This window comes from Penicillium pulvis (assembly GCF_028828015.1).
Source record: "Penicillium pulvis strain IBT 33274 chromosome Unknown contig_12_segment0_segment0, whole genome shotgun sequence".
Taxonomy (NCBI): Eukaryota; Fungi; Ascomycota; class Eurotiomycetes; order Eurotiales; family Aspergillaceae; genus Penicillium; species Penicillium pulvis.
Window position 1 is genome coordinate 372,373 of NW_026643072.1, and position 22,865 is coordinate 395,237.

Below are 22,865 nucleotides of genomic sequence, written 5' to 3' on the forward strand. Positions count from 1 at the left end.
ATAATCATGGAGTCGAATCTATTAGACAGTCTTCTTGATCTGGAGGAGCAATTCTACAACGAAGGCTACGAGTTGGGTGTCGCCGACGGCGCCGAAGCCGGCTACACGGAAGGTAGCGTTTTCGCCGTCGAGAAGGGCTTTGAGAAATTTGTGGAAATGGGGCGATTGTATGGAAAGGCTCTCGTCTGGGCCCAGCGATTGGCTGATGCCAAACCGAACGAGCTATGCGAGCAGTCGACGCCACAAGTCGACCAGTCAGACGTCTTATCTCTCGATCCTTCATCCATTTGCAAAGAAATGCCAAAGATACCAGCGCACAGTGCCCGCCTGGCAAGGAACCTAGCCACTTTGCTGGAGCTAGTGGATCCAGCTTCCCTGGATATGAGCAATACGGAAGAAGCTGTGAACGACGTTGACGAGCGCTTGAAAGGTGCCGCGGTCAAAGCCAAGCTCATCCAACGAGCCATGGGCGAAGGTGAAGATTCGCTTGGCGCTCAATCTTACGCCAAGGACGTTACAAAGCCTGGAGATGGTACTGGCAGCATCGAAGATATCAGCTCGTTGAATGTCCGCCATTGATCTCACTCAAAGATCCATAGTCTTTGCTGTGCCGCTTACCTTCGCCTCTTATGGCATACAAACCGGCTCAAATAAGCCGGGAAATGCTTATCAACAGAACATCGAACAGCAATTATCACTCCATTGCATTGCTCCCCGGCCCTGGCGCAATTCCAAGCCCAGGTGTCCTCAAACTGGTCAGATCATAAAGCCACAGAGGATTCCCAAAACACGACATTTCCCAGAATGGGCTTTCTTCCAATGAAATCCATTGGCTAGCCCTTTCGTTGCATCGGGGATCCCAGGTTTGCCACAGATATCTTATATTGAGGCACGTGAGTTTCTTTTTTGGGAATCTATAGCTTGTTGGTTCATACTTCAGGTTGTTGCCCGGCTGACTGCATCTTGTTCCAATGTTGACCAGACGCAGCATGACCGGGGCCAGCGAATAGAATAAGTGTGGACAAAATTCAGAAAGATACAAGATTGAACAATGTTTTCATAGAGAATTACATGAGAAGCCACGGCAGTCAAATTCCTTGATTGATATGTCTGTGTTATAAACCCCAGACAAAATTATGCTTTTAATATCATAATAAGAACCATTTCACATCACGACAGATAACCATGATGAACTTTTTTGATATTCGTAACCCCTTCCGAAGTTGTATTTCATTATTACTCCAGGCTGCGGATAGCCATGGCCAGAGCACCCTCCTTGGTCTTGTGGCCACCAATGAACCCACTGGCATGCACAAAGATAGCACCTGCGGGGAGCTTCTCCTGGCCGGCCTGCTCAGCCTGAGAGGCCATCAATCCATCAAGATCCTGGTCGCGAACGCCGCGCCAGGCCTCGGGGAGAGGTTTCCGGGACACAAAGCTGCCCTCAGACTCGGAAACGCACTGCACGCGCCACTTGGAGTCCGAGGCAGCGCTTTCGGGATACAGTACATAGTAGACTTGCGCGGCAGGATCGATACCCTCGCCGCTGGAGGCATCCTTCTCGAAGTTGTAGAGGTGCTCCTTCCAGGGAACACCGCCCTCGGGGAAAACAACGATACGACCAGAGGAGTGAACCTCGTGACGTGATTGGTATGCAGAACCGACAGTGGTGCGAGCAGGAAGCCATGAATGGCAAGCGTGGTGCAACTTGCGAGCGAAAACATTGCCGATGAGTTTGCTGGCGCGACCGAACAGGCTATCCTCGTCTTGGGCCTCACCAGGTGGGCTGGTAGGGTCTGGGTTGTTCATGTCGCCGACAATGGAGGCAAGAGTGACACCACCATCCTTGAACCGCTTCTCCAGGTTGGCAGCAGCTACCGCAGCAGGGTCGTATGCGGAGATGCCGTTGTCATTGGCATCAATGGCTTCGATAAAGTCAGTGTACAGCTTCTCGTACAGCAGGTCCACATCCTGGTGATCCTGGGGCAGAGACAGCTTCTGGGCAATAATGGCACGACCAAAGTGCATGTAAACCAGACCAGCTGATGAGAGCTTGGTGCCGTGCTGAGGGAAGGTGGTGTCGAAGGTGCGCTGGTGGTGATCGTAGCGGTTGATCTCAGCATCATACACACCACCGACATCGACCACGGTGTGGCAGGTCTCCAGCAGAGCCGGATCACGAGTGCGGATTAGCGGAGAGGAAGCATAGGTGGGCAAAAGCTGGAGCAAGTAGACCGCCAGGGCCTCATCGGCATGGAAGTGACCACTGGAAGCTATTAGTTGCAGACTCTTCAAGGCATGGTAAGTCTCAATTGGAGGGAAACACACTTATGGGTTCCAATGACGGGAGCAGTCTTGAGCTTCTTTGCAACAGTTTCAGCCATTTTGGATAAGGTACGAAAACGTAGCATGTATGAAAAGACGATTATGATTTGCTTTGATCTGGATGGTCAAGCTTATCTGCGGGACAGCTGTATCGGGAAACCAGGGCTTAGTAATAGGGTTGAGTTGACTCAGGTGATGATTGCCATATTCCTCAGGTTGAATTAATGCATGAAATGATTGACAAGTGAATGTGAACAGTCAAGACTGGAGATGCAACTGCTTATCACTGATACTTTTGGTTGGTATCCGGTTCCGCCTCTTGGGGAAGATAAACACCAAGTACTGGATACTTCCTGGTAATTGTATGCACCCGCCTATCACCAAGTATCTAGTACAAGACAACATTTAATGGCGTTATCAACTTGAAATCACATTATCACAAGACGATCATAGATTCTTTTAAACATAGCAATATATACATAGCTTCCATGTCCATATGATATATACGTAGCTAATTTATACAATCCATATACTAATTAAGTCTCTACTCCATGTCATGAATCAGGCGCTCTGACCGCCAGTCCAGACTCTAGGCTTTGCTGCCCTAGCACGACACCACACTCAGAGTTGCCATGCACATTATTCTAAAAGCGTCTGGAATTAGTCAAAGTATTCAGGTTCCTCTACGAAATCTCCTAATTTTGTGGAACAATTTCTCATTTCTTTGTTCTGATGCTGCACCCCCTCCCACGTGAAATCCAGAGATAAGCTTGAGGAAAAAGGAAAATAAGAAAAAAAAGAACCGATCGTGTGCCTTTCCCCCCTCTCTTCCCCATTCTCTTCATCAACACCAAAAACGCGACTTGCTCTACGCGCCCTTGCGCGTTTCCTCCCCGAATGTGGCTCTTTCGAGTCTTCTCGTCGGCCGTCTTCCTCGCCGTCACGGTCTCTTCCATCCCTCTGGCCTTTGACGTGGGCGGGAAGACATGTGGTCTGGCCTTCTCCCTATCGCTCGCAACCTTCTACTTCCTCTTCTCGCTGTTGCGCCTCGCCACCCCTGAGCGCTCATGGTTTCGCTCATCGCTTGTCGCCGTCATCCGCTCTACGCAATGGATTATAATTCCGATCTTGTTGATTTGGTCCCTGAATCGGTTCTCGGTCGACCCGGAGAATAGCAGTGGGTGGGTGGAGCGCACCTTCAGCGGGAACCGAGCCCAGGATAGCTCCATTCAGGAATGGCTCTTCGGTCGGGATGGCTTGGTCGAAACAGTCACTCTGGGTAACTGGGACCGACTTCTGCGATGGTCCACACCTGTGTTCCAGCTAGCGGAGGGGTTCTGCAGTCTTTTGGTGATCCAGGCCGCCGGCCAAATCACCCGCTGGCTCGTGAACCGAGGCGGGCGCAGTGATAGCTGGATGGTATATTCTCTCTCCCCGTCTTCCCCTTTGCGCTTTAACAGGAACACTGACTTTTACAGATCGGTCTGCTCGTTCTATCGGCTACTGTGATCTCTAGTTCCGTCTACTTCCTTTGGCGCGTTCTTCAGTTCCCCGAGATTTCCAATGTCGATGCAGCTCTGATCGGCGTCTCCATTACTTGCGCGGTCATTCTGTGCGCCTGGGGGATAGGTAGTGGACGTGGAAACCCAGTGGAGAGCTCCTTGCTCTTCGCCTACATCGTCCTCTGTATCTACCAGATCTTTACAGATTACCAACCGTCATACCCGGTCGAGCAAATTCCGTCTCCTGCGCAAGCAGGCGACTTCCCCCGCTTCCGCCCATTTTCATGGCATCATACACCACTCTTATGCACGCTTTGTCTCTACTACCCTCGATCATCCACGCCGCTTTCAACGTCATCACGGCTGTCTTTAGCGCGGTCACTCCGTCAGTCTTGATCTCTCTCGCATACCGTCTCCTTGTGCTGTATGCATCAACACGTATCATTCCGGCGGTGCGTGAATCCGGAGCCCGTGCGCTCTCCCAGGAGGCTTCTCTCGAAGACTCCGATGCCGCTGGTCAAGTCCTGGCATTCCTGAGCTACTTTTCGCCGTCGATCCTCATTGCTGTTTACACCAGTCTTCTGATGCAGCATTTCTCGTCCACCTCACAAGCAATGGGAGGTGTTGGCGAATGGTGGAGCACTCAAGGCGCAGGTGGAAGCAACCTCTGGCGCTGGATCAACCTGGCCTGCACTACGGCATTATATGCAGTTGAGCTTTGGCTTGGGGAACATAACGATCTTGACAATGGGCTGACTGGCCATTGGAAGACCGATTGAAATCCCATCTGTCTGGAAAGTCATTGGAGCGCGCAAACTGCTGTCTTATACTGGGTCATGTCCCCAAGAATTACAGCAGTGATCTCCGATGCTTTCTGTAGTTCCAGGTCGACGTACCCAACTTCCAACCAAGCGACCCCTTGAGCAAATATGGCTGTCATCAAATGCCATACCGTGTACGCTTCTTCAACTCAGACCGTCGAGCACCCCCACCATAGGGACTGAAGAACCGGCCTCCTTCTGGGACCTTTCCGGGAAAGTCAATTGCCATGTGCCAGTCTCAATTCAGATGGAGGTCATTTGCTTACCCTTTCCACTCCATGGCGACCTGAATACTTCCCCCTTTCCCTGGTGCTATACACGGGCGTCTTGGAACATCCCCTTTACTTTCCCCCTCAGCCTTTGGCTATGTGGCTGCTCCAAGGTTGAAGGAGCACTACCTCTGAAAGAGATCGATCCATTGGGCTTGATTTTAGGCCCTACCTCACCTCGGCATTTCCATCTATTCTCTACCCGGGAAATTAGGTTTTCTCCACTTGTTGTTGTCATGACCCCATGATACCAGTTGCAATTTTCTCGCTGTCGCATTGTCATCCTATCTTAGCCCGATTCCTATACCCTTTGCCATTCATCTGGTCTGACTTTATCTGACATGTTTCTCTATGCTCCGGCTAATTGAACCTTGGAGTATTTCGCCGTAATGTTTGACCGTTGCTTGTCGCTGTACATAGAATACCTGGAAGCTTCTCGTGCTACCTCCTGTCCTTGCGGCATGATCAAATTAGAGACCGATTATATCAATAGGAAATGATATCGATCCAAAACGATTATCGTCATTGAAGTTCATAAGCCGGATTGAATGTCAGTACGTATTTCGAATGGATCAAACTATGGTAAGACATGGAAGGAAGCTTGAAGTATAAGACAAGCAAATAAGAAGAGAACGAGTACGGAAAGAATGGAATGCAAGTGCAGGTAAACGCGAAGTTGCACGCAGACGAAGATTGTAACTAAATGATATGAACAAGCCAAAGGATAACAAAGGATGCGCTGATGTTCTATGTAGGTGTATCAAGACTCAACTTCATGTCGAAGTCAAGTATCGAGTCCCCCCAAGTTGCAGTGTTTTCCCTTTTGCTTATTTTTTTTTTCTGTCTTTGTATAGGTCACACCTTCTCTGTTCTTTCTGGGGCCTGTCCCGCAGTGCACATCCCCAGAGAAGATCCCATAGCGCCAGGCTTTTGAACAATAGAGGTGGAGAAAGAAAAAGAAAACGAAATCCAAGCAAATCCCTCCCGGAGAATGAAAAGTAAAACCCATGAGATATCCATGCAATGCATCAAGAGAACGTGTCAATCACCGGCGAATGGGCACCCCCTCCCGGGCAGGTGGTGGGCTCACACTCGGCTCCTTATCCTGGACATCCGGTTCCAGGGAGCCCTCACTCATGCTAGTACCACGGTGAAGGAAGCTACCCTCCTTGATGGGGCTACGGCTCTGGAAGCCGATCGAGCTAGGGTGGCCGCTACTGCTGCCAGGAATCTGCTGACCCTGAGAACTGATGCTGCCGCCATTCCCGGTCCCAGTGGGGTTGTTAGCACCCGGGGAGGTGGCTGTCAGGTGTGGAATGTTCTCCGGCACTGGGTGGCGGGAGCCGATGTTGGTGACGCCGACGTCCGAAGCTTTGCCGGCCTTGCTCAGAGCATAATCACCCGAGTCAAAGTATTTGCGCTCCTAATGAAAAGATGAAAATAATCAGATCATGGTTGTTCTTCATGTAAGAAGGTGGTGGAATTGAAGACCCAAAAGTCGAGGGGTAGAGGGGTGAAAGGGTTCGAGGGGATTCGCATGGGAGAAGTCGACAACTTACCTTGAGCTTGTTCTGCAGTACGTCCTTCTTGTTGGGCCTTTTACCGTACAAGGCATACAGACGCTGCTCATCGGGGCTCAATTTCTAGAAAGTAGACGGGGTTAGGTATGGAACTCTAAAACCAAAGAGGGGTCAACGACTCACGCTCACGTCGACATCATTCTGCTTAAGAGGATTCATGATGAATGGGAGTCTGGGGGAGATAGAAAGCAGCGAAGTTGCAAAGCCCAAGATTTGCAGTCAAAGCGATGGAAGAAGAAGAAGTGAAAGGTCGGGGATTGATTACTCTATCGATAACGCTTTATCCGCGCCCAATCTGTGAGCAAATGGGGGTTTCGGTTACTTCATCCCTTTGTATATCACTGGTCAACTTTATAATGCACAGTCATCTGATCTTCATCTGTTTCTCTGATTCCATGGATAAGGAGAATGCTACTTTGCTTTATTTGCTATCTGGGAGGTTGTGTGCGGCGACGTCATCACCATGACGAGCTTCATCTTCCGCAGAAAGGAAAGGCATGGAGATCAGTATGAAGAAGCGAGTTCCAGAGATAGATTCATGCCCAATGTCCCCAGTAAAAGTCGTAAAGTCCTAAAGTCGTATCGCCGCATCCATAAGTTCCCATAATCCAATTGTCAATCCCGAGTGGGACCAAACTCTACAATTTTTCCCTCTTTTCCTTAACCTTCATCCCACCCCCGCCATGGCTGATCAGAAGACCCGAGCCTTTGTGGTTGAACACCTGGATCCTGAACTGGGTCCATGGTCTGCACTGGAATATGCTGCTATCGCTCGCGAATCGCACGACCTCGGAGCTCGATTCCTGCTGAGCTCCGTGCCCGCCGAGCTGCAGATGCCCGCCGACCTGGCCGCCACCCGTGGCCTGGAGGTGGAGCAGCGCAGTGTCGAGGAGATCTTTGCTGACCGCAAGGACAGGGTCTGTCTATTGGATCCGTCGGCCCAGGTGGAATTGAGTCCGGAAGATGGAGAGACCTTTGACGTATTCTTGTTCGGTGGTATTCTCGGTATGGATCATTCTTTTCCGTTCACGCTAAAAGTCCCCCGCGATTGGAAAAAAAAAAACCAAAAACCTGGATTCTCTAAGGAAAAGGCTAACTTAAATTGTAACTTTGTTAGGCGATGATCCACCACGAGGTATGTTTCTTCTTTCTACGAAGCATTGTTATACTAATAGCAAGTAGACCGCACTTCTGAGCTGCGCAAAAAGGGCTACGTCGGTCGACGTCTGGGACCCAAGCAGATGACCACTGATACTGCAGTACGAGTGACTCGCATGGTGGTGCATGAAAAGAGTAAGTGCTTGTTCCTATTGACTCTAACTTCTGTTCGGTTAACCTCTTTGCAATAGTCCCACTGGAGGAGATCCCCTATGTCGACTACCCTGAAATTCTGATCAATGAACATGAGCGGACTGAAATGCCGTTCCGCTACGTGAAAGATGCTAGCGGCGAGCCGATCATGCCCGATGTAAGCAAAATCCCAAAAGTAGAGAAGGACCCTGGCTAATACCAATTCAGGGGATGGTGGATCTGATTAAAAATGATGCCGACAAGGGTGTCGGTGATCTCTTCTGAAAGGCCAAATGCCAAAAGAAAAAAAAAAGTGACGTCAAATATATGATAATACCATGAACCATGATTCATTCCAAGCTTAATACAGATCGTAAGAGGGTCTAGAGTAGAATGATGAACCTTAACCTTTAAAATAAATGCTTCAATACAAAGAATCCGCTCTTATAGAGTCCCTTATCGGGCAACGCGGCTGTGTGGTATCATACATGTATGACATGACTAATCTATCTAAAACACCACTTTAAAAGCTGTTTTTTACATACATTACATGTACCAGAGATAATACCTGACCGGGTCCAGGCCACGCCAGCAATTCCGCTCCGTTGCTCCTCTTCTGCTCTCTTTCCACTTTCTATTGATCTTTATACATTCAGGGGATCCGAAGTGGAGTCAACGGATACTCCTCTCTTCTTTTTCTTCTCAACTCTTTTGCGCATTTCCGTCCCATCCCTTTACCTGTACCCATATTCCGATGAACACTTGATCCCGTCATTATTAGTCCGTCGCGGACCTCCAACAACTGCGCGCTTCCTTCGCTGGACCATACACAAACTTAAACATCATCAAGTAGGGTGCAAGCTCTGGAGACTATGTTCTCGATGCCCTTGCGCCCTCGCTCGAGCGGGGCTCTGGCCATTCTGTCATGGACTCTCTCCTTAGTTCTAGGTCCGACACTGGCGGCCGCGGCCTCAGCAGCGGATTATTATGTGCACGATCTACCGGGGGCTCCGGAAGGACCCCTATTGAAGATGCACGCCGGGTAAGTTCCGAAAGCAAAATTCTGCGAAAGAGTGGATTGGCGGGCTAATTACGGAGACATTTAGACACATTGAAGTCGACCCGGAGACCAACGGCAACCTATTCTTCTGGCATTACGAGAATCGGCATATCGCGAACCGACAGCGCACGGTTATCTGGCTGAATGGTGGACCAGGATGCAGTTCCATGGACGGTGCCTTGATGGAGGTTGGTCCATACCGACTCAAGGACGATCACACGTTGGAATATAACAAGGGCTCGTGGGATGAGTTCGCCAACCTGCTCTTTGTTGATCAGCCCGTCGGTACCGGCTTCAGCTACGCCAATACGAACAGCTATCTTCATGAGCTGGATGAAATGGCGGCCCATTTTATGATCTTCTTGAACCGCTTTTTTGAATTGTTTCCGGAGTATGAAAGAGACGACGTATGTGTTTCCCGCATTTTCTGTTCTTTCTGGGGATTTAGGAAACTCATGCTAATTGACCTCAATAGATCTATATTGCTGGCGAATCTTACGCAGGCCAACATATCCCCTACATCGCCAAAGCCATCAAAGATCGCAACAAGGTGGCCGAGGAAAATGGACAAAGGAAGTGGCCACTCAAGGGCCTGCTGATCGGAAACGGCTGGATCTCACCAGAACAGTATCCCTCGTACTTTGAATTTGCCGAGCGTGAAGGTTTGATCCAGAAGGGAACATCATTCTACCAACAAATCGAAGCCGTGAACGCTGTCTGCTTGTCCAAGCTGGAAACGCCAGGGATTATGAATCATGTTAACGTTCCTGAGTGCGAACAGGTGCTGCAAAGCATGCTCGCAATCGGCCAATTCGATGGCGAGTGCATGAACGTGTACGATGTCCGTTTGAAAGACAGCTGGCCTGCGTGTGGCATGAACTGGCCCCCAGACCTGACTTTCATTTCACCGTACCTGCAGCGCCAAGACGTGATGAAGGCCTTGAATATCAACCCTGCGAAGATGACTGGCTGGCAGGAGTGCTCCGGTGGCGTGAGCAAAGCCTTCCATGCCTCCAACTCCCAGGCAGCTGGCAAGCTGATTCCTGGTCTGATTGAATCCGGAGTCAACGTGCTTCTATTCAGTGGTGACAAGGACATGATCTGTAACCATATTGGAACGGAGACTTACATCCATGGCCTGAAGTGGAAGGGTGCCACTGGCTTCGAGACCGCGCCAGGCGAGTGGGCTCCGCGCCATGACTGGACTTTCGAAGGTGAACCGGCTGGCATCTATCAACATGCCCGCAACCTGACATACGTCCTCTTCTACAATGCCAGCCATATGGTTCCCTTCGACGCACCTCGCCAGACTCGCGATATGCTGGACCGCTTCATGAATGTGGACATTGCTAGTATCGGTGGGCGGCCGGCTGATTCGCGTATTGACGGCGAGAAACTGCCCCAGACTTCGGTTGGTGGTCACCCTAACAGCACTGCTGCCGAACAGGAAGAAAAGCAAAAGATCAAGGATACCGAAATGCACGCCTACACCAAGTCCGGTGAGGCTATCTTGGTGGTGGTCATCATCGGTGTCACCGTCTGGGGCTTCTTTATCTGGCGCAGTCGCCGAACTAGCCGGGGTTACCGTGGGGTCCATTCTCAAGATATGGATATGCGGGCTGGATCTGTCCTAGACCGATTCCAGAACAAGCGTACGAACGATATCGAGGCCGGTGACTTTGACGAGGCAGAGCTAGATGAACTGCATCTACCTGGTCTCGATCGGGATCAATACGCGGTCGGAGATATCAGCGATGAAGAGGACCATGTCAGTCCCCACGGTGGCTCTCAGCAGCCTACCGTGGAAAACGATCATCGTGAACCCTTATGATAAGAAGTAGCACGTACATTGGTGTTGGTGTTGGTGTATTGAATTTTGATGTTCTTGCTACGTTATCCCCGAACCGATTTCCATTCTATGTGGATTGGCTGCATCTGTACAAAGGCGTATACTTCTGGATCTCTCATAGACTACAAGGCAAATGACAATATTGATATGATCTTGTCTTGAATGGGACATGTAGTATTTTTGATTCTAGCTGCATTTCTGCCAATTACTAGACCACAGGCCTTTTCCTCATCTATATGTGAAGCCACTTGACTTCTGCCCGAGTGGCTATGATGAAGTATGTACTCCACGGGTTATGGATATGTAGATTACTGCTGTAGCGTCCATACCTTGACGCTGCCATCATCTGCAGTTGTCACCAGAACTTCTTCCTCTTCCACAGCCCCACGATCGGCCCGTTTTGCCCAAGCAGCGTGGTTGATCTCGTAGATACCATGGGCACCGTTCACCACTGCGAGTTGTGTCCACTCCGTCTGCAGGGACGCCTTGCTCTCCACTGGCTCAGTCTCCATGGCATCCACATCAGCGGAGGGAGAAACAATACGTTCTTGGTAGATGATGATTCGTCCATCGGCACCGACAGACGCAATAAGACCAGTCCGTCGACTCCAAGCAACCGCATAGATCGCCAATTCGTGTGCATGTGGTAGCAAAGCATCCTCCTCCCATGTCTCATCTGTGCCGGTTGGTCGGATAATACTCGGGATCCCAGTAGCAGCCGAAGACATCGCACCCAGCTGCGCGCTCTCCTTAGGCAGACGGCGCCAGACCCGGACGGTACGATCATCTGAGCAAGAAACCAGTCTCGGACCAGAGAGTGCACGCTGTTCACGCCATTGGCTCTGTAACGCCGCGGCATCAGCTCCGTCCGCAACAGTTGGAGTTGTCTCGGTGCCCTCCCAGTCCAAGAACCAAACCGTTCCTTCGTGCTTCTTAATACAAGCCACCTGACCCCAGTCATCCAGATCTTCGCGCCACAGTCGAATTGTATCGTCGTATCCAGCACTCGCGAGACATTCTTCAACAGGATGCCACGAAACACACTTGACATCCCCAGCATGCTCCTGCATAACGGCCACAGTCTCAAAGTTGTTATCCCCATCATCCAGATCCTCCCAGATCCAGATCGACTTATCACGCGCACAGGTCGCTAACAACATGCCGGACGGCGACCACGAAACGGACTTCACTTCGCTATCATGTCCATCCAGTAGCACAGCAAAGCGCCACTCTTCCTCCTCATCCGCACCATCAACGTCTTCTTCTCCGTCCACGTTGGCATTGTCCTTCCCGGCACCATCTTCGGCGCGCCCGTAGCTATCCCATCGTCGCCAGACACCAACCGTAGCATCAAAGCTACCGGTAGCTAGGACGCTTTCGCCTTGCACGTGCGGCTTCCAGGCCGCTGTTCGGACACTGCGCTTATGTCCACCTGTGATGGTTGAGAGGAGTTTGAAGTTCGTTAGCGAGTATACCCGCACTGTCTTGTCGGAGCTGCAGGTCGCGACGATGGGGAGGGTGGGGTGTGGTGCGGTAAGCCACGTGCGCTCTAGGGATGGGGGTGTCAAGTCCGACAGTAGGGAGAGTTTTGATTCTGTCATATTGGTTGTAGGACGGAAACAGGAATTGGGATTGCAGGTGGTGGAGGGGAAATTTTAGGATTGCGGTCGATACTAGGTACGTGGGGTGCTGATTAGATAGTGAGCTATCGCCATATCCCCTCTGAGTACAGTATATGCCCAGCTTCGCATTCTAAAGTTATACAAAGTTGGTAATTAACTAGAGTAATAGCTAATATATAGTTTATTAAAAGGGAATCTATCTAAGTTAACTATTGGAAAAGAGTTTAATATCGACAGAACGTTAGGTGTCTGCTCAAGTCAAGTAACCAAGCTAAATGAATCCACTGCCATTGCGTTATGAGACTCATGGTTTATAGACGAGAAAGAAAAGCCGAGAGTAAGTCAAAATGCTCCTATGGGGTAGTGGTCATCCCGACAGATTTTGATATCATGTCTTCTGTAAACCCCTGTTCGAACCAGGGTAGGAGCTTTCTATGTAATCATTTTTTGCAGGATCACACTGGTTTACTGGATTTTCGAGGTTTTTCATACCGGTAATTTTTCTAAGGACAATATATACTAGGGTAGTCTATCGAAGACACCTGCAAGGATAAGCAGTTGAAGGCTGTTGTTGGTGTAATAGTAGAATCAGCATAGAGAAGAACCTTTTCGAGGTAGGCTCAATGTCATTCAAACTGCCTATTCAATTACTACTCATATAGTCCATAATGCCCACCTGGGCAGCCCTGCCAATCTGCCTATGTCCACAGAAGTTGATCCAAAAACCAGAAATGAAAACACCACACATGATTAATAGAACTATGCCTTCCAATAATGCCACTACTGTGAGGCCCCTTCTTCATATAAACGCTCATAAACTGATCCGTGGCAGAGCCAGTCAATCTCGCGTACTTTCTCTAGCTCCTCTACTAGCTGCCCAACTTCGCCTACAAACTCGGGCATACCTGCTCCAGCCAGGCTCTGGCTGGCCGTTGTTGTGGCACGCACTCGCTCCGAAGCACTTGAAGCGCTCAATCGAGAGAGTACATGACTCCGGAGGCGGGAGAGAATCAACCGAGCAACCGGGTCCGTGAAGCTGGGTGCGGGGGATCCATTGCCGGAGGGCTCCGGGACCGGGCCAGAAGAGGTATCGTATTGAACATGAACAGCAGCCTGAGGTGCAGCTGCAGTGCTTGCGGTCGCGACGGGCGCCAGCACTCGTCTAATTGTGGCGGCAAGCTGAGCACTTGCAGCGGGTGGCATGGGATGTGTTGATTCAAGAATAGACTGTACGCGGTCGGCCCGGATTTCATTGAAGTCCAAAGAGAGAATGCGATCGGCCTCGGGCTTCCATTGGGACCGCGCATCACGCTTCAGTAGATTCTTAGCCGTCAGGAGGATGGATGCTGTAGCCACGATCTGGAAGGCCTTGGCGTGTAGACGCTCCAGTCGTTGATGGTCCAGCGCCAAGGTCTCGGGAATCAGATCCTCCGATACGGTAGCATTGCTAAACACCAGGTCTGTGAGGCCATGGGCATAGACTCGTGTGGCTGGTGGAAGGGGCTCTCCATGGATGTTCTCAGGGTCTCGCTTCTTCATTTCATCGACAATAATCTTGCGATGCGTTCGCCAGAACCGCCGGACTTTACCCAACGTAATCGAGCCATCGGTGACTCCCCGTTCAAAAGTACGTTGCTCATACCCGGGAGCATCTTGGATCAATTGGGGCGCAGCCACCTGAATCATGAAATTCGTGTGGTCTAGGGAGAGCAGATCAATGATGCTCATCAGCCTTGCTAATCGATCAATAGCGTCTCCTGAAGTGTCTTCTGCAAATGCCTTAACCGCGGGGTCGCGGTAAGGAGCGCAAAGACGGGGTAGGATGTTGTTCATAAAATCGAAGAAATTCTCATAAGAGAACGATCCAGCTTTGCACTGACTCTCAACAAGCTTTGGATCCAGAACTTCGCTGATTAGCACATACAGAGAATTGCCCGGTCGAAGGGAGCGTAGGAGACGATCTTGAATTACGGTGGCCATGGAGACTGTCCAAGCTATTCCTTGTCCAGCCTCAACATCTCGTCTCATCTGCTCACACATGTGCCCCATAATTCGTCTTCGAGGGTCGGCATACGTAGATTCTTCGATCTTGTATTCCTTATTGAGGAGAAGCTCATGCACCAAGACCCGGTTCTCTGGGAGTGCTGTGAGGATCTTGGTAAATTGTTCATGCGGAGAGGACCGTTGCTTCTCTAGCTCCTGGAGAACTGCGGCTTCAACATTGTTGAAAGATTCGCTGATAGGGGACGTGACACTCTCGGTCAAGACATCCCCCGACGATGGTGCTACTTCAGCCGATCGAGGAATGGCCTGCTTCGAGGCAGATCTTTTCCTCTCACGCTTGGCCTTCTTAAGTGAATCCCGAACCATCTGCATAGCGCGGTCAGATCCTGCAAGGCGCTTAAGACGGGCCAGAAGAAGAATCTGGTTCTGACGAATACCTTCTCGGTAGTCTTCAGCAACGCCGCCAGCTGTATCACCTTTGACCGTCTGCCAGATCATTTCCAGTTCGACAAATTGGGCAAGCATGATCTCAATCAGTACAGTAGAGTCATGAGACTTCCACGCATGGAAGGCTGAGAAGAACACATTGTGGGATTCGCACAAAATCTGCAGGTCCGCAGTAATCACGGTGGGTGAGCAGCAGCCAGAAGAGAGCAATCCCGCAACCTGATCAAAGGCCACGAGTAGATCACGAGCCTTCGAGATTAGATCTTGCTCCTGCTCGCCATCTCCGCTTAAGACCTCATCGGGATGGGTGACGATGAGATAGCTGCTGAGGAATGTGCGCACAGCGCCTCGTTCCCCCATCGCCCCGCCTTCCATGTCATTCAAACAGCAGAGTTTCAGCACTTTGGTCATGGTATCGAGCACCTCCCGATTTGAGACGAAACGCCCAACGTCCTCGAAGGTCATTTCACGAATCCGATCCACAGACAAATTCAGAGTACGGAACTCTTGCATGACCTGCTTCGCATGGTGAGTTCTCCATACTCGTTGGATCTTTCGAGCAGCCGCATCCCGAGTGAGCGACTTCGTGACCGCTCGGGCCATCTTCTTCTCTTCAGCAGCTGGCAGGCTGCTAGTGCGTTGGCGCCGATGCGTTTGCTGATAAAGGGCTCGCCGCTTTTCAGCTTCTGCGAACTTCTCAGCCATCTCCAGCCTCTGGCGTGCGTAATCGGCGGCTTTCTTCTCCCGCTGATCCTCGGCTTTCTTCTTGGCCCGCTTGACTTGATCCTCGCACTTGGCCGTAATGTCTGCTAACAGGCGCTCTCGAGCCTGCTGAGCAGCCAAAGCTCGCTCTTCAATCTGCAAATTCCTTGTCGCAGCTTTTGCCAGGGCAGCGCGCAGCCTAACCTTGTCAGCGTGCAGCGCCCGGTCAGCCAGTCGCGCTTTACGGGTTTCAAGGATAGATGTGCGCCGGAGGTGTTGAGCTATGTGGTCCGCGCTTGGCGCGCCAGTGGAGGATGCGTTAGAGTGATGTGAATGAAGAGATGATATAGAGCTTCGTCGCGAGGAAGCGGTCGAGGAGCGCCGCACTTTGCTGCTTCGGCGGTAGAATCGCGCGGCGATGTGTGCTGGGAGGGTCAGCGGAGGCACCGGCTCCTCGGACAGCATTTCCACGTCGGTCTCGGGTAAGGAGTCGGGGGAGAGCGGCGTTGGGCCTGAATCAGGAAGCTGGATCTCGATGTCGGAGTTACGGCGCATCATCGTCGACCCGAGGGACGCGGTGTACACGGTGCAGGGGGTACAGTTGAAAGGCGGCGGGGCAGGCTACTGATAAGCGATTAGACGGGCCTGTGGGCGCTGTTCTTGAGATAATTTCATACGAACACAGTAACTGTAGTATCCTCGGACGAGCTTGAGCTTCGGTAGAGGATATAAGCAGTATGAAGGCCTTAAGAGGAACCCCGGGGAGTGTGCTTGTGCCAGGGCAGCCGGGGTTGGGGTTTGCGGAGAGATCCGTGCTTTGTTTCAGAGATTAGGAAAGAAGGATTAATTCATTCTGGAGACGGAAAAGGAGTGTAGAAAAGTCAATCAAGGTGAAAACAATTTGATCTCTACACGAAACTGGAAATGCTATTGCTAATGGAATCCCATGGCCGCAAGCAGAAAGACGTCAACGTAGATTAGATAAGCGACCTCGTGGACGCGCTTGGATTCTTTTCCCCTTCTTATGGCGATGACTTCAGAGCTTCACTGTTTCCGGTCAGCTATTCATATTTTGTGTTCGAGATCAAAGTCATTCATCATGCAGAGCCGAGTATATCTATGCATGTGGAATTTATTGTCTCAGACATTCGGAAGCATATGAGGGCCGGCTCGAATACGAGGAAGCCCTAACTTTATGTTTATACCCTTCGGATGTATAAGTTGCTCTTGAGAGTCAACCACCTTAGTCTTTCTGTGGATATACAAAATCCTTGATTTTGCAGAGACCGAATCCAGGGGGGCATAATATACTTCTAAAGTTAGCTGGACCATGCGTCTTGAGATCCACACGTCTGATTATTAACGTGACTGCAGTAAATTAGGGACATACTTTGTACCACCTACCTATATGGAGCTAAATACCTGAACCCACTAGGCATGCATACCTACAAGCCATCTCCTAACGTACACCTCAATTTTCAAAATTATATTGGTGCATATACATGGATGTACCAAGTTAGTTCCAGAGTCCAGCACTCTTATACTACAGGAGTTGTCGAATTAATTGATGTATGAAAAAGTGCATACCAAGTTTCGAAACCTGAGAACTAGGAATTGGATATGTAAATTCATAGCTAACAGACAAGCTGCACCCCCGGGCACCCAGATCGCTATGCAGTTTATTGACTGTACAATACTGGCGACCATATCATCGTAAGGACCTTTTCCAGACAACTACCACGAACCATAATCAGTCTTCACGGCCGAAATCACAGACTGGCACAATGCCCGCAAAAATAGAAGTGGGAGGGAGCTATCGGGCAAGCCTAGTGCGTCTTCGGGATGGAGTTGCCTCCGGAGACCACGAAAGGGCCGTTTTTGGCCCCGACTATTCCGCTAGGGTAGGATGGGGATGTGGACATGACGGTGGGCCCGGCTCGATGCTTCAAATCGAACTCAGAGGGGACCTCAGATGGTGGAGGTTTAGGGGGAAGGTGAGAAGGGGTACCCCATTTTGCGATCGAATCGCGGGAGATGGTGGAGGGACGGCCTTGGTTGCCGTGGTCAATATTGCGGTTGAAGGCGGGATCAGGGTATCCATTCCACTGGCCTTGGGCTCCGGGGCCCATGTTAGGATATGGTGGCATTGGATGACGGGGTACCGGTGCACCTCCGGGGACAAACGAACGCGTCTGAGGATTGAAGTGAGATCTTGGCATATTTCCCGGCATCGAAGAACCATTGGGGTTCTGCATAGAAGAATTCAGATGCTGCCCAGGATATTGGGCATAAGGATAGGATGCCATATTGGGGGTCATCGACTGAGTAGGGGGGTAGTTGGGCCAGTGAACAGGAGCTTGGGTCCGCTGATGGGGAGCTTGTTGGTGGGGAACTTGCTGGTAATTCCCTTGATAAGACTGGCCATTCCAGACTGGGGGTTGTTGGTATGGAGCAGACTGAGGGACGGCAAAGCTACCCATGGCCGGCGACGATTTGGTGGATGATTGTTGGCTCATTATGCCAGACTGATTCATCGATGCGTATCCAGGGTATGGAGATTGCTGCGGCATGTTTGCTCCCTGCCACGAGCCATTAGAAGCCATTTGCGGTGAAATCCCCACTGGATACTGTGGCACATTGTTCCCACCCATGTTCCCACCCATGGTTCCAGTGCCCATATTTCCAGGATACACCGTGCCATTCCCACCAGAAGGCACAAAGCCATTAGTTGGTGGCTGCACACCCGGTCCCACCAGGTAAGGTACCTGGTTATTGTAAGATGCATCGTTGATACTTCCACCGCCGTATTGGGCCGAGCCATTGCTGTAGGGTACACCTGGATAGTAGGCATTGAATTGAGAACGGGCCTCGAATCCGTCATCGTGAGGCGTCCGCTGTCTGCTGTTCTTTTTACGTCCAGTTGTTGAGCTAGAGCGAGACATGTTGGGGTTTGAATCGCCACTAGCCGGGTCCGATTTGGCACTGTCAGGGAAATCCCGGAAAATTCGCTCACGAGCCTGATTATATTTGGCTTCGCGTTCCTCTCTTGTCAGCGCGAGGCGATCCTTGGCCGGGGATCCTCCGGAGGATCCTGAATCTTGCCCATCGCCAGCTTCAGATGGGGCTTTTGACGGGGCAGATGAACTGGCTGCTACACTGCCCTCAACAGAAGGCCGTTCTAAGTCTGCTCGACGCATGATTTTCATAGCCGGAAGGGTTGGAGGGGGTGTAGCATTGTTGGCAGCATGTATCTCAGATAAAGGCGTGGGGCTACTGGAAGTTAGCTTCTGGCATAATCCCATTTTTTGACAAATCCGGGTTTGCTTACAGTCGGCAAAAAGGTGTCCGATGAAGCCGGACTGATGTCACATTGTTATCCACAAAGTGCGTAAGATGGTAATAATCCCCCAGCTTATGTGCAAGAAGCCGTCCAAATGCATTAGATGGTGGCAGTTCTAGTGATTGCTCACTGGAGAGAAGATTAGTCAAGGGTGTCATTCATATCCAGGGCCCGGTGGTGATCAAAATACCTATCGTCTTGGATAAAACACCTTATCCTGTCCTCCAACTGAAGAATCAGGAGACGATCCTTAGGGGATTTCATCGCTTCTAACAGCTTCTCATCGGGCTCGAGAGGAAATCCATGTAAGGCTTGGTCATCCGGCAAACAGCCAGGGTTGGCAGGGACCACGAAATTGTTGGATACGGAGTCTGAAGGAATGGTACCAACAGCCCGCTGAATCCCACCATTGTAAAGGTTAGGCACAGTGAGAATGCCACGGGCTCGTTGGCCACTGCCATCTCGGAACTGATCACGGTATCCGCGGCCACCAGCCTCAGAGCCTGTGACTGAGTTTGGTGCCCCTGATGCAAGTCCTGACAGAGATTCCTCCTCATCAATAGCCTGGACGCTGGCACTGTCATCAGGTCGAACAGAGTCTTTTTCATCCATTGCAAACGTGGTCACTGAGGCTAGGCTCTTGGAGTCGAAGTTGTTCATTTTGGTAGAGGAAGTAGAGAGATGGGTGCGATCATCGTCGAAAAAGTTGTCTCGTTTAGGAAGGCCGCTTTCTTGGTCTTCTACTGAGGATGATGACCCTTCCTGGTCTTTTCGCAGGTTAATATCAATGTCCTGCACAGCCCTCTGTAGGCCATGGACAACATGGTCCACTGGGGAGCTCTCCGAGTTAATTTTAATGAATTGTTGCGAGCTGGGTAGTGAGGAACCAGCATCAAGTGGTTCCGGGTAATTCGATGTGTGTTCCGGCTGAGCATTGTCACTGACGTCGGATATCGAGGATGGTTGGGGTTCAGTGGGTGCAGGCATGGCAGCGATCTGATGGCGGGAAATTAGCCTTGAAGCCTAAGATATATTCAGGGGATGGCAAACCTTTGCGAAGGAGAAATGGCTGTCCCCCTGCGATGTACTTGTTGATGCCATATTCAGAATGCAGCCCGCGGGATGGGTATTGAGACGGGGTTTTGTCTTCTTCAAAGATTTTCAAGGAAAAATCAAGCCAATGCAAAGCTTTAATTAACAGGCTTTGGTATTTTGACCCGTAGAAACTGGCGATTGAATCGAAATGAGGTGACTGGATAATCCCGTTTCACACAAGCCCAAAATGAAAGACATATCTCAGGTACAGGGCCTTCGCCATATGGAAAAGCTGCGAGAAGAACCTATGTTAAAATTTATTCAAGGGCTATTTCATGCCTGCAGAGAATGTGTCCAGCAGGAAGTTGACATGATAAGCGGGTCTTACACGATGTCAGATCTGGATCATGGTCAGGACGATAGACCTCGAATTGAGACGGGAGAAGCGTTCTCGCCAGGGGTGGAGATGACTAACAACACTCAAATACCGGAATGCACTACACCAAGTGCAATACTCGATAAGACTCCGAGTGAGGGAGAATAAGAGAAGGAACGTTGGGAGATTGAAATTCCGAATCTTCGACGCCCGAAGAGTTTCAGTGGGCGATTTAATTGCCGCGCCCGACCGCTTCTACCGCGCGCCTACATTTTCCTTCAACAGCCGCGGTGACTGTGGATGCGCTGTGGACCAAAGACACTTGGGCTTGAAATTCTTTGATATTGATCGAACTTCACTCTTTCACCTCGTTTGCCATCTTGCTTTGTGCGACCTTCAAACTCCATGAATCGTTACCGGAATGCTCCCAGCCTGCGAGGCCCCAGTAAAGCTTCGGCCAATACCTTATGCCAAAAATGTCTAAAACGAGATATGTTCCCCGTGACGTCTACCCTCGAATGGTTAAATACTGACTCTGGCGCACGACACTATAGCTATGAATGCAAGGCGACGGCGCAAGAGCGCCCATATACTGCACGACCATCGCGGACTCAACAACTGCAAAACCCACGATTAATGCCCAAACTCTCAACGGAGAATCCGAATGTCCTACTTCAAACGTGAGTAGTCTGATTACAATTCCCGGGGCCCATTTGGGCTTTTGGGACTGATATTCAAATCGAGGTCGAGAGGCTTACAGAGTATTAGTAATGGCATCGCGGACGAAATACTGGCCAAGCGAGAGGAGGAGCGTGGCCGCAAACGAGACATTGATATTGAGAATACAGACCGTCATCCACACTCACCGAAGCGAGCACGGTCGCTTTCATCTCATTCTACAAATTCGGTCTCAACGATTTCCACAACCCGTTCCGCTTCAGCGTCGCCTGATCGCCGAAATAAGCCAAGGCCACCTGCGAAGGACCGCGCAACCCAATCAGTATCACCACATGCCGACAAGTCGCGCAAGAGAAGACTAAGCGACTCTGGCGAGAGCTATTCTGGATCATCCTACTCGGGAATGCGACCCAGATCTAGATCTCGAGACTGGGCTGAAGATAGAAATATCCGGCGACGACGCCGCGAAAGCAGCCCCAACGAACGTGGAAGACACAGAGATCTCCGACTGCAAGACCACCGTCGCAGCCCAAGTGTAGACCATGCTCAAGTCGCAAAGGAGAGACGGTCCATGACTCCCAGAACTGGCCACGATCGCTCTGGACAACGGTCGTACCGAGATCGAGAAAATCCTCAAGCGCATCCTCAACCAGGACGATCAAGACAGGAACCCCGGGCCAAACCAGGGCCACCCCGAGAACGCAGTATGAGTCCATACAGCAAACGCCTTGCTTTGACCAAGGCCATGAATTAAAAGGAATTACCAAGGAAGCGTCTTAGTTTTGTTATTCGTTGTTTGGACAAATTTGGAGGGTTTTTTTCATTGATGCAACTTGCGGTTCTTGATGAACACACATTGCCGACTTTCGCGTTCCAAATGGAACAACTTTGTATTATTACCATATCCATTCATCCCAATGTGCAGACCCTTTCCAACGCCCCCATACTGAGTCTGTCAGGTGTTCTTGGCCCTGGTTAGACGCCCCACAAGAAACAATGAAATCAAGCCCACATGCAGATAGACATAAAAGAAAAGGGAAAAAAGAGATAAAACAAGTACAAGAAGAGCAGGGTAAATGCGAGTCCATGCGCGTAATTGAGCAGTATAGGGTATCAATTGAAATCAATCCTCGTCCTCCTCTTCCTCCCGTTCACGGACATGGATCCCCTCCACCAGCATCTGGCCCTCGATGCCCACTTCCTCCCCTTGGTCATCTCCATTGGAAACAGCCCCTCGCTCCTTTGCAGCCCGCTGTGCAGTCTCTATCCGCTGTCGAACGAGGCGAGCAATTGCGTTCTCCGTTCTCACATTGAGAGTCTTGAGCTTCTCATCCAAATCCCGTCGCAAGTCCCAGTTGGGTTTTTTCGGTTGCAGCTTGAATAGATCAACGGGTTGGTCGCCATCTTCCTCCTTCTGGGATTCTTCCTTGATAGCCTCTGCGATCTGGGCTGCCTGCGTTTCCACGGTCACTTGGCCCTCTTGGGGGCCTTGCTCAAAGCCTAGTTTTGGCCCGCGGGTCTCGGCGTCATAGTTGCGACCGGAGAGGAATTTGGTTGTCACTTCTGAGATAGTTTCACTTGGTTCGTCATTGCCTGTGCCGGACTCCTGAGTATCGGGCTCGGGTTGTTTGCGCTTCAGCGCCGCGAGCTTGGCGAGGCGGGCTTTGCGGTCGCTGGATGCTGCATCCAGAGAGGCGTGGTTTGACGACATTGTGTGGCAGCGAAGCGCAATAAATGAGAAAAAGATGGAGACTGTTGGAATTATCGTATTGAGAGAGGAACCGAAAAAGCGACGTCAAATGAAGCCCTAGAGTCCTCCACTGCTTGAAAAAGTTGAGTAGCGATTGATGATGTTGCGATAACGATTAACGATGCGCCACACACTAGCCACAGCAAAATCGGGCGGTCTCTCAGTCTTTTGGATCGCGCGCTTCTCAACTTCAACTTTATCCGCCATTCTACACC

General features: G+C 50.7%; 11 protein-coding genes across 11 annotated transcripts; 5 read left to right on the forward strand and 6 right to left on the reverse strand.

Moving 5' to 3' along the window:
• Positions 1–6: 6 nt before the first annotated feature.
• Positions 7–579, forward strand: N7503_001365 (Yae1 family protein; the record flags this gene model as incomplete). The annotated part of the gene is made up of 1 exon (XM_057060912.1): positions 7–579. One exon carries the CDS (start codon positions 7–9, stop codon positions 577–579), a length of 573 nt encoding a protein of 190 aa, XP_056924874.1.
• A 657-nt stretch (positions 580–1,236) lies between these two features.
• N7503_001366 (MYG1 family protein) lies at positions 1,237–2,481 on the reverse strand (the record flags this gene model as incomplete). Its single annotated transcript, XM_057060913.1, has 2 exons — positions 2,329–2,481; positions 1,237–2,266 (listed from the first exon to the last, which is right to left on the reverse strand). The coding sequence occupies exons 1-2, from the start codon at positions 2,409–2,411 to the stop codon at positions 1,237–1,239; spliced, it is 1,113 nt and encodes a 370-aa protein (XP_056924875.1). The 5' UTR covers positions 2,412–2,481.
• A 741-nt stretch (positions 2,482–3,222) lies between these two features.
• Positions 3,223–4,606, forward strand: N7503_001367 (ICE2 family protein; the record flags this gene model as incomplete). Its single annotated transcript, XM_057060914.1, is given in 3 exon segments — positions 3,223–3,744; positions 3,804–4,011; positions 4,023–4,606. The coding sequence occupies 3 exon segments, from the start codon at positions 3,223–3,225 to the stop codon at positions 4,604–4,606; spliced, it is 1,314 nt and encodes a 437-aa protein (XP_056924876.1).
• A 1,253-nt stretch (positions 4,607–5,859) lies between these two features.
• N7503_001368 (endosulfine family protein) lies at positions 5,860–6,805 on the reverse strand. Its single transcript, XM_057060915.1, has 3 exons — positions 6,621–6,805; positions 6,477–6,560; positions 5,860–6,340 (listed from the first exon to the last, which is right to left on the reverse strand). The coding sequence occupies exons 1-3, from the start codon at positions 6,654–6,656 to the stop codon at positions 5,963–5,965; spliced, it is 498 nt and encodes a 165-aa protein (XP_056924877.1). The 5' UTR covers positions 6,657–6,805; the 3' UTR covers positions 5,860–5,962.
• Positions 6,806–7,180: 375 nt separating this feature from the next.
• N7503_001369 (SAM-dependent methyltransferase) lies at positions 7,181–8,072 on the forward strand (the record flags this gene model as incomplete). The annotated part of the gene is made up of 5 exons (XM_057060916.1): positions 7,181–7,502; positions 7,615–7,632; positions 7,680–7,790; positions 7,847–7,965; positions 8,016–8,072. 5 exons carry the CDS (start codon positions 7,181–7,183, stop codon positions 8,070–8,072), a joined length of 627 nt encoding a protein of 208 aa, XP_056924878.1.
• Positions 8,073–8,586: 514 nt separating this feature from the next.
• kexA (serine-type carboxypeptidase kexA) lies at positions 8,587–10,825 on the forward strand. The gene is made up of 3 exons (XM_057060917.1): positions 8,587–8,829; positions 8,894–9,254; positions 9,323–10,825. Exons 1-3 carry the CDS (start codon positions 8,660–8,662, stop codon positions 10,676–10,678), a joined length of 1,887 nt encoding a protein of 628 aa, XP_056924879.1. The 5' UTR covers positions 8,587–8,659; the 3' UTR covers positions 10,679–10,825.
• Positions 10,826–11,004: 179 nt separating this feature from the next.
• Positions 11,005–12,297, reverse strand: cia1 (iron-sulfur cluster assembly protein CIA1; the record flags this gene model as incomplete). Its single annotated transcript, XM_057060918.1, has 1 exon — positions 11,005–12,297. One exon carries the CDS (start codon positions 12,295–12,297, stop codon positions 11,005–11,007), a length of 1,293 nt encoding a protein of 430 aa, XP_056924880.1.
• An 801-nt stretch (positions 12,298–13,098) lies between these two features.
• On the reverse strand, positions 13,099–16,029 carry N7503_001372 (IQ calmodulin-binding motif domain protein; the record flags this gene model as incomplete). Its single annotated transcript, XM_057060919.1, has 1 exon — positions 13,099–16,029. The coding sequence occupies one exon, from the start codon at positions 16,027–16,029 to the stop codon at positions 13,099–13,101; it is 2,931 nt and encodes a 976-aa protein (XP_056924881.1).
• Positions 16,030–17,297: 1,268 nt separating this feature from the next.
• On the reverse strand, positions 17,298–19,798 carry N7503_001373 (putative R3H domain protein; the record flags this gene model as incomplete). The annotated part of the gene is made up of 3 exons (XM_057060920.1): positions 17,298–18,741; positions 18,800–18,940; positions 19,002–19,798. The coding sequence occupies 3 exons, from the start codon at positions 19,796–19,798 to the stop codon at positions 17,298–17,300; spliced, it is 2,382 nt and encodes a 793-aa protein (XP_056924882.1).
• Positions 19,799–20,627: 829 nt separating this feature from the next.
• Positions 20,628–21,712, forward strand: N7503_001374 (zinc finger CCHC-type containing 10; the record flags this gene model as incomplete). The annotated part of the gene is made up of 2 exons (XM_057060921.1): positions 20,628–20,902; positions 20,991–21,712. The coding sequence occupies 2 exons, from the start codon at positions 20,628–20,630 to the stop codon at positions 21,652–21,654; spliced, it is 939 nt and encodes a 312-aa protein (XP_056924883.1). The 3' UTR covers positions 21,655–21,712.
• Positions 21,713–22,023: 311 nt separating this feature from the next.
• Positions 22,024–22,611, reverse strand: N7503_001375 (CCDC12/cwf18 family protein; the record flags this gene model as incomplete). Its single annotated transcript, XM_057060922.1, has 1 exon — positions 22,024–22,611. The coding sequence occupies one exon, from the start codon at positions 22,609–22,611 to the stop codon at positions 22,024–22,026; it is 588 nt and encodes a 195-aa protein (XP_056924884.1).
• Between the last annotated feature and the right edge of the window lie 254 nt (positions 22,612–22,865).

Bases quoted from the DNA above. Each gene is read 5' to 3' on its own strand.
- N7503_001368 (XM_057060915.1), bottom strand. From the start codon at position 6,656: ATGAATCCTCTTAAGCAGAATGATGTCGACGTGAGC. The intron at 6,561-6,620 runs GTGAGTCGTTGA...TCTACTTTCTAG, and splicing joins AGAATGATGTCGACGTGAGC to AAATTGAGCCCCGATGAGCA. The intron at 6,341-6,476 runs GTAAGTTGTCGA...TCTTTTCATTAG, and splicing joins TACTGCAGAACAAGCTCAAG to GAGCGCAAATACTTTGACTC.
- kexA (XM_057060917.1), top strand. From the start codon at position 8,660: ATGTTCTCGATGCCCTTGCGCCCTCGCTCGAGCGGGGCTCTGGCCATT. The intron at 8,830-8,893 runs GTAAGTTCCGAA...GGAGACATTTAG, and splicing joins CTATTGAAGATGCACGCCGG to ACACATTGAAGTCGACCCGG. The intron at 9,255-9,322 runs GTATGTGTTTCC...TGACCTCAATAG, and splicing joins CGGAGTATGAAAGAGACGAC to ATCTATATTGCTGGCGAATC.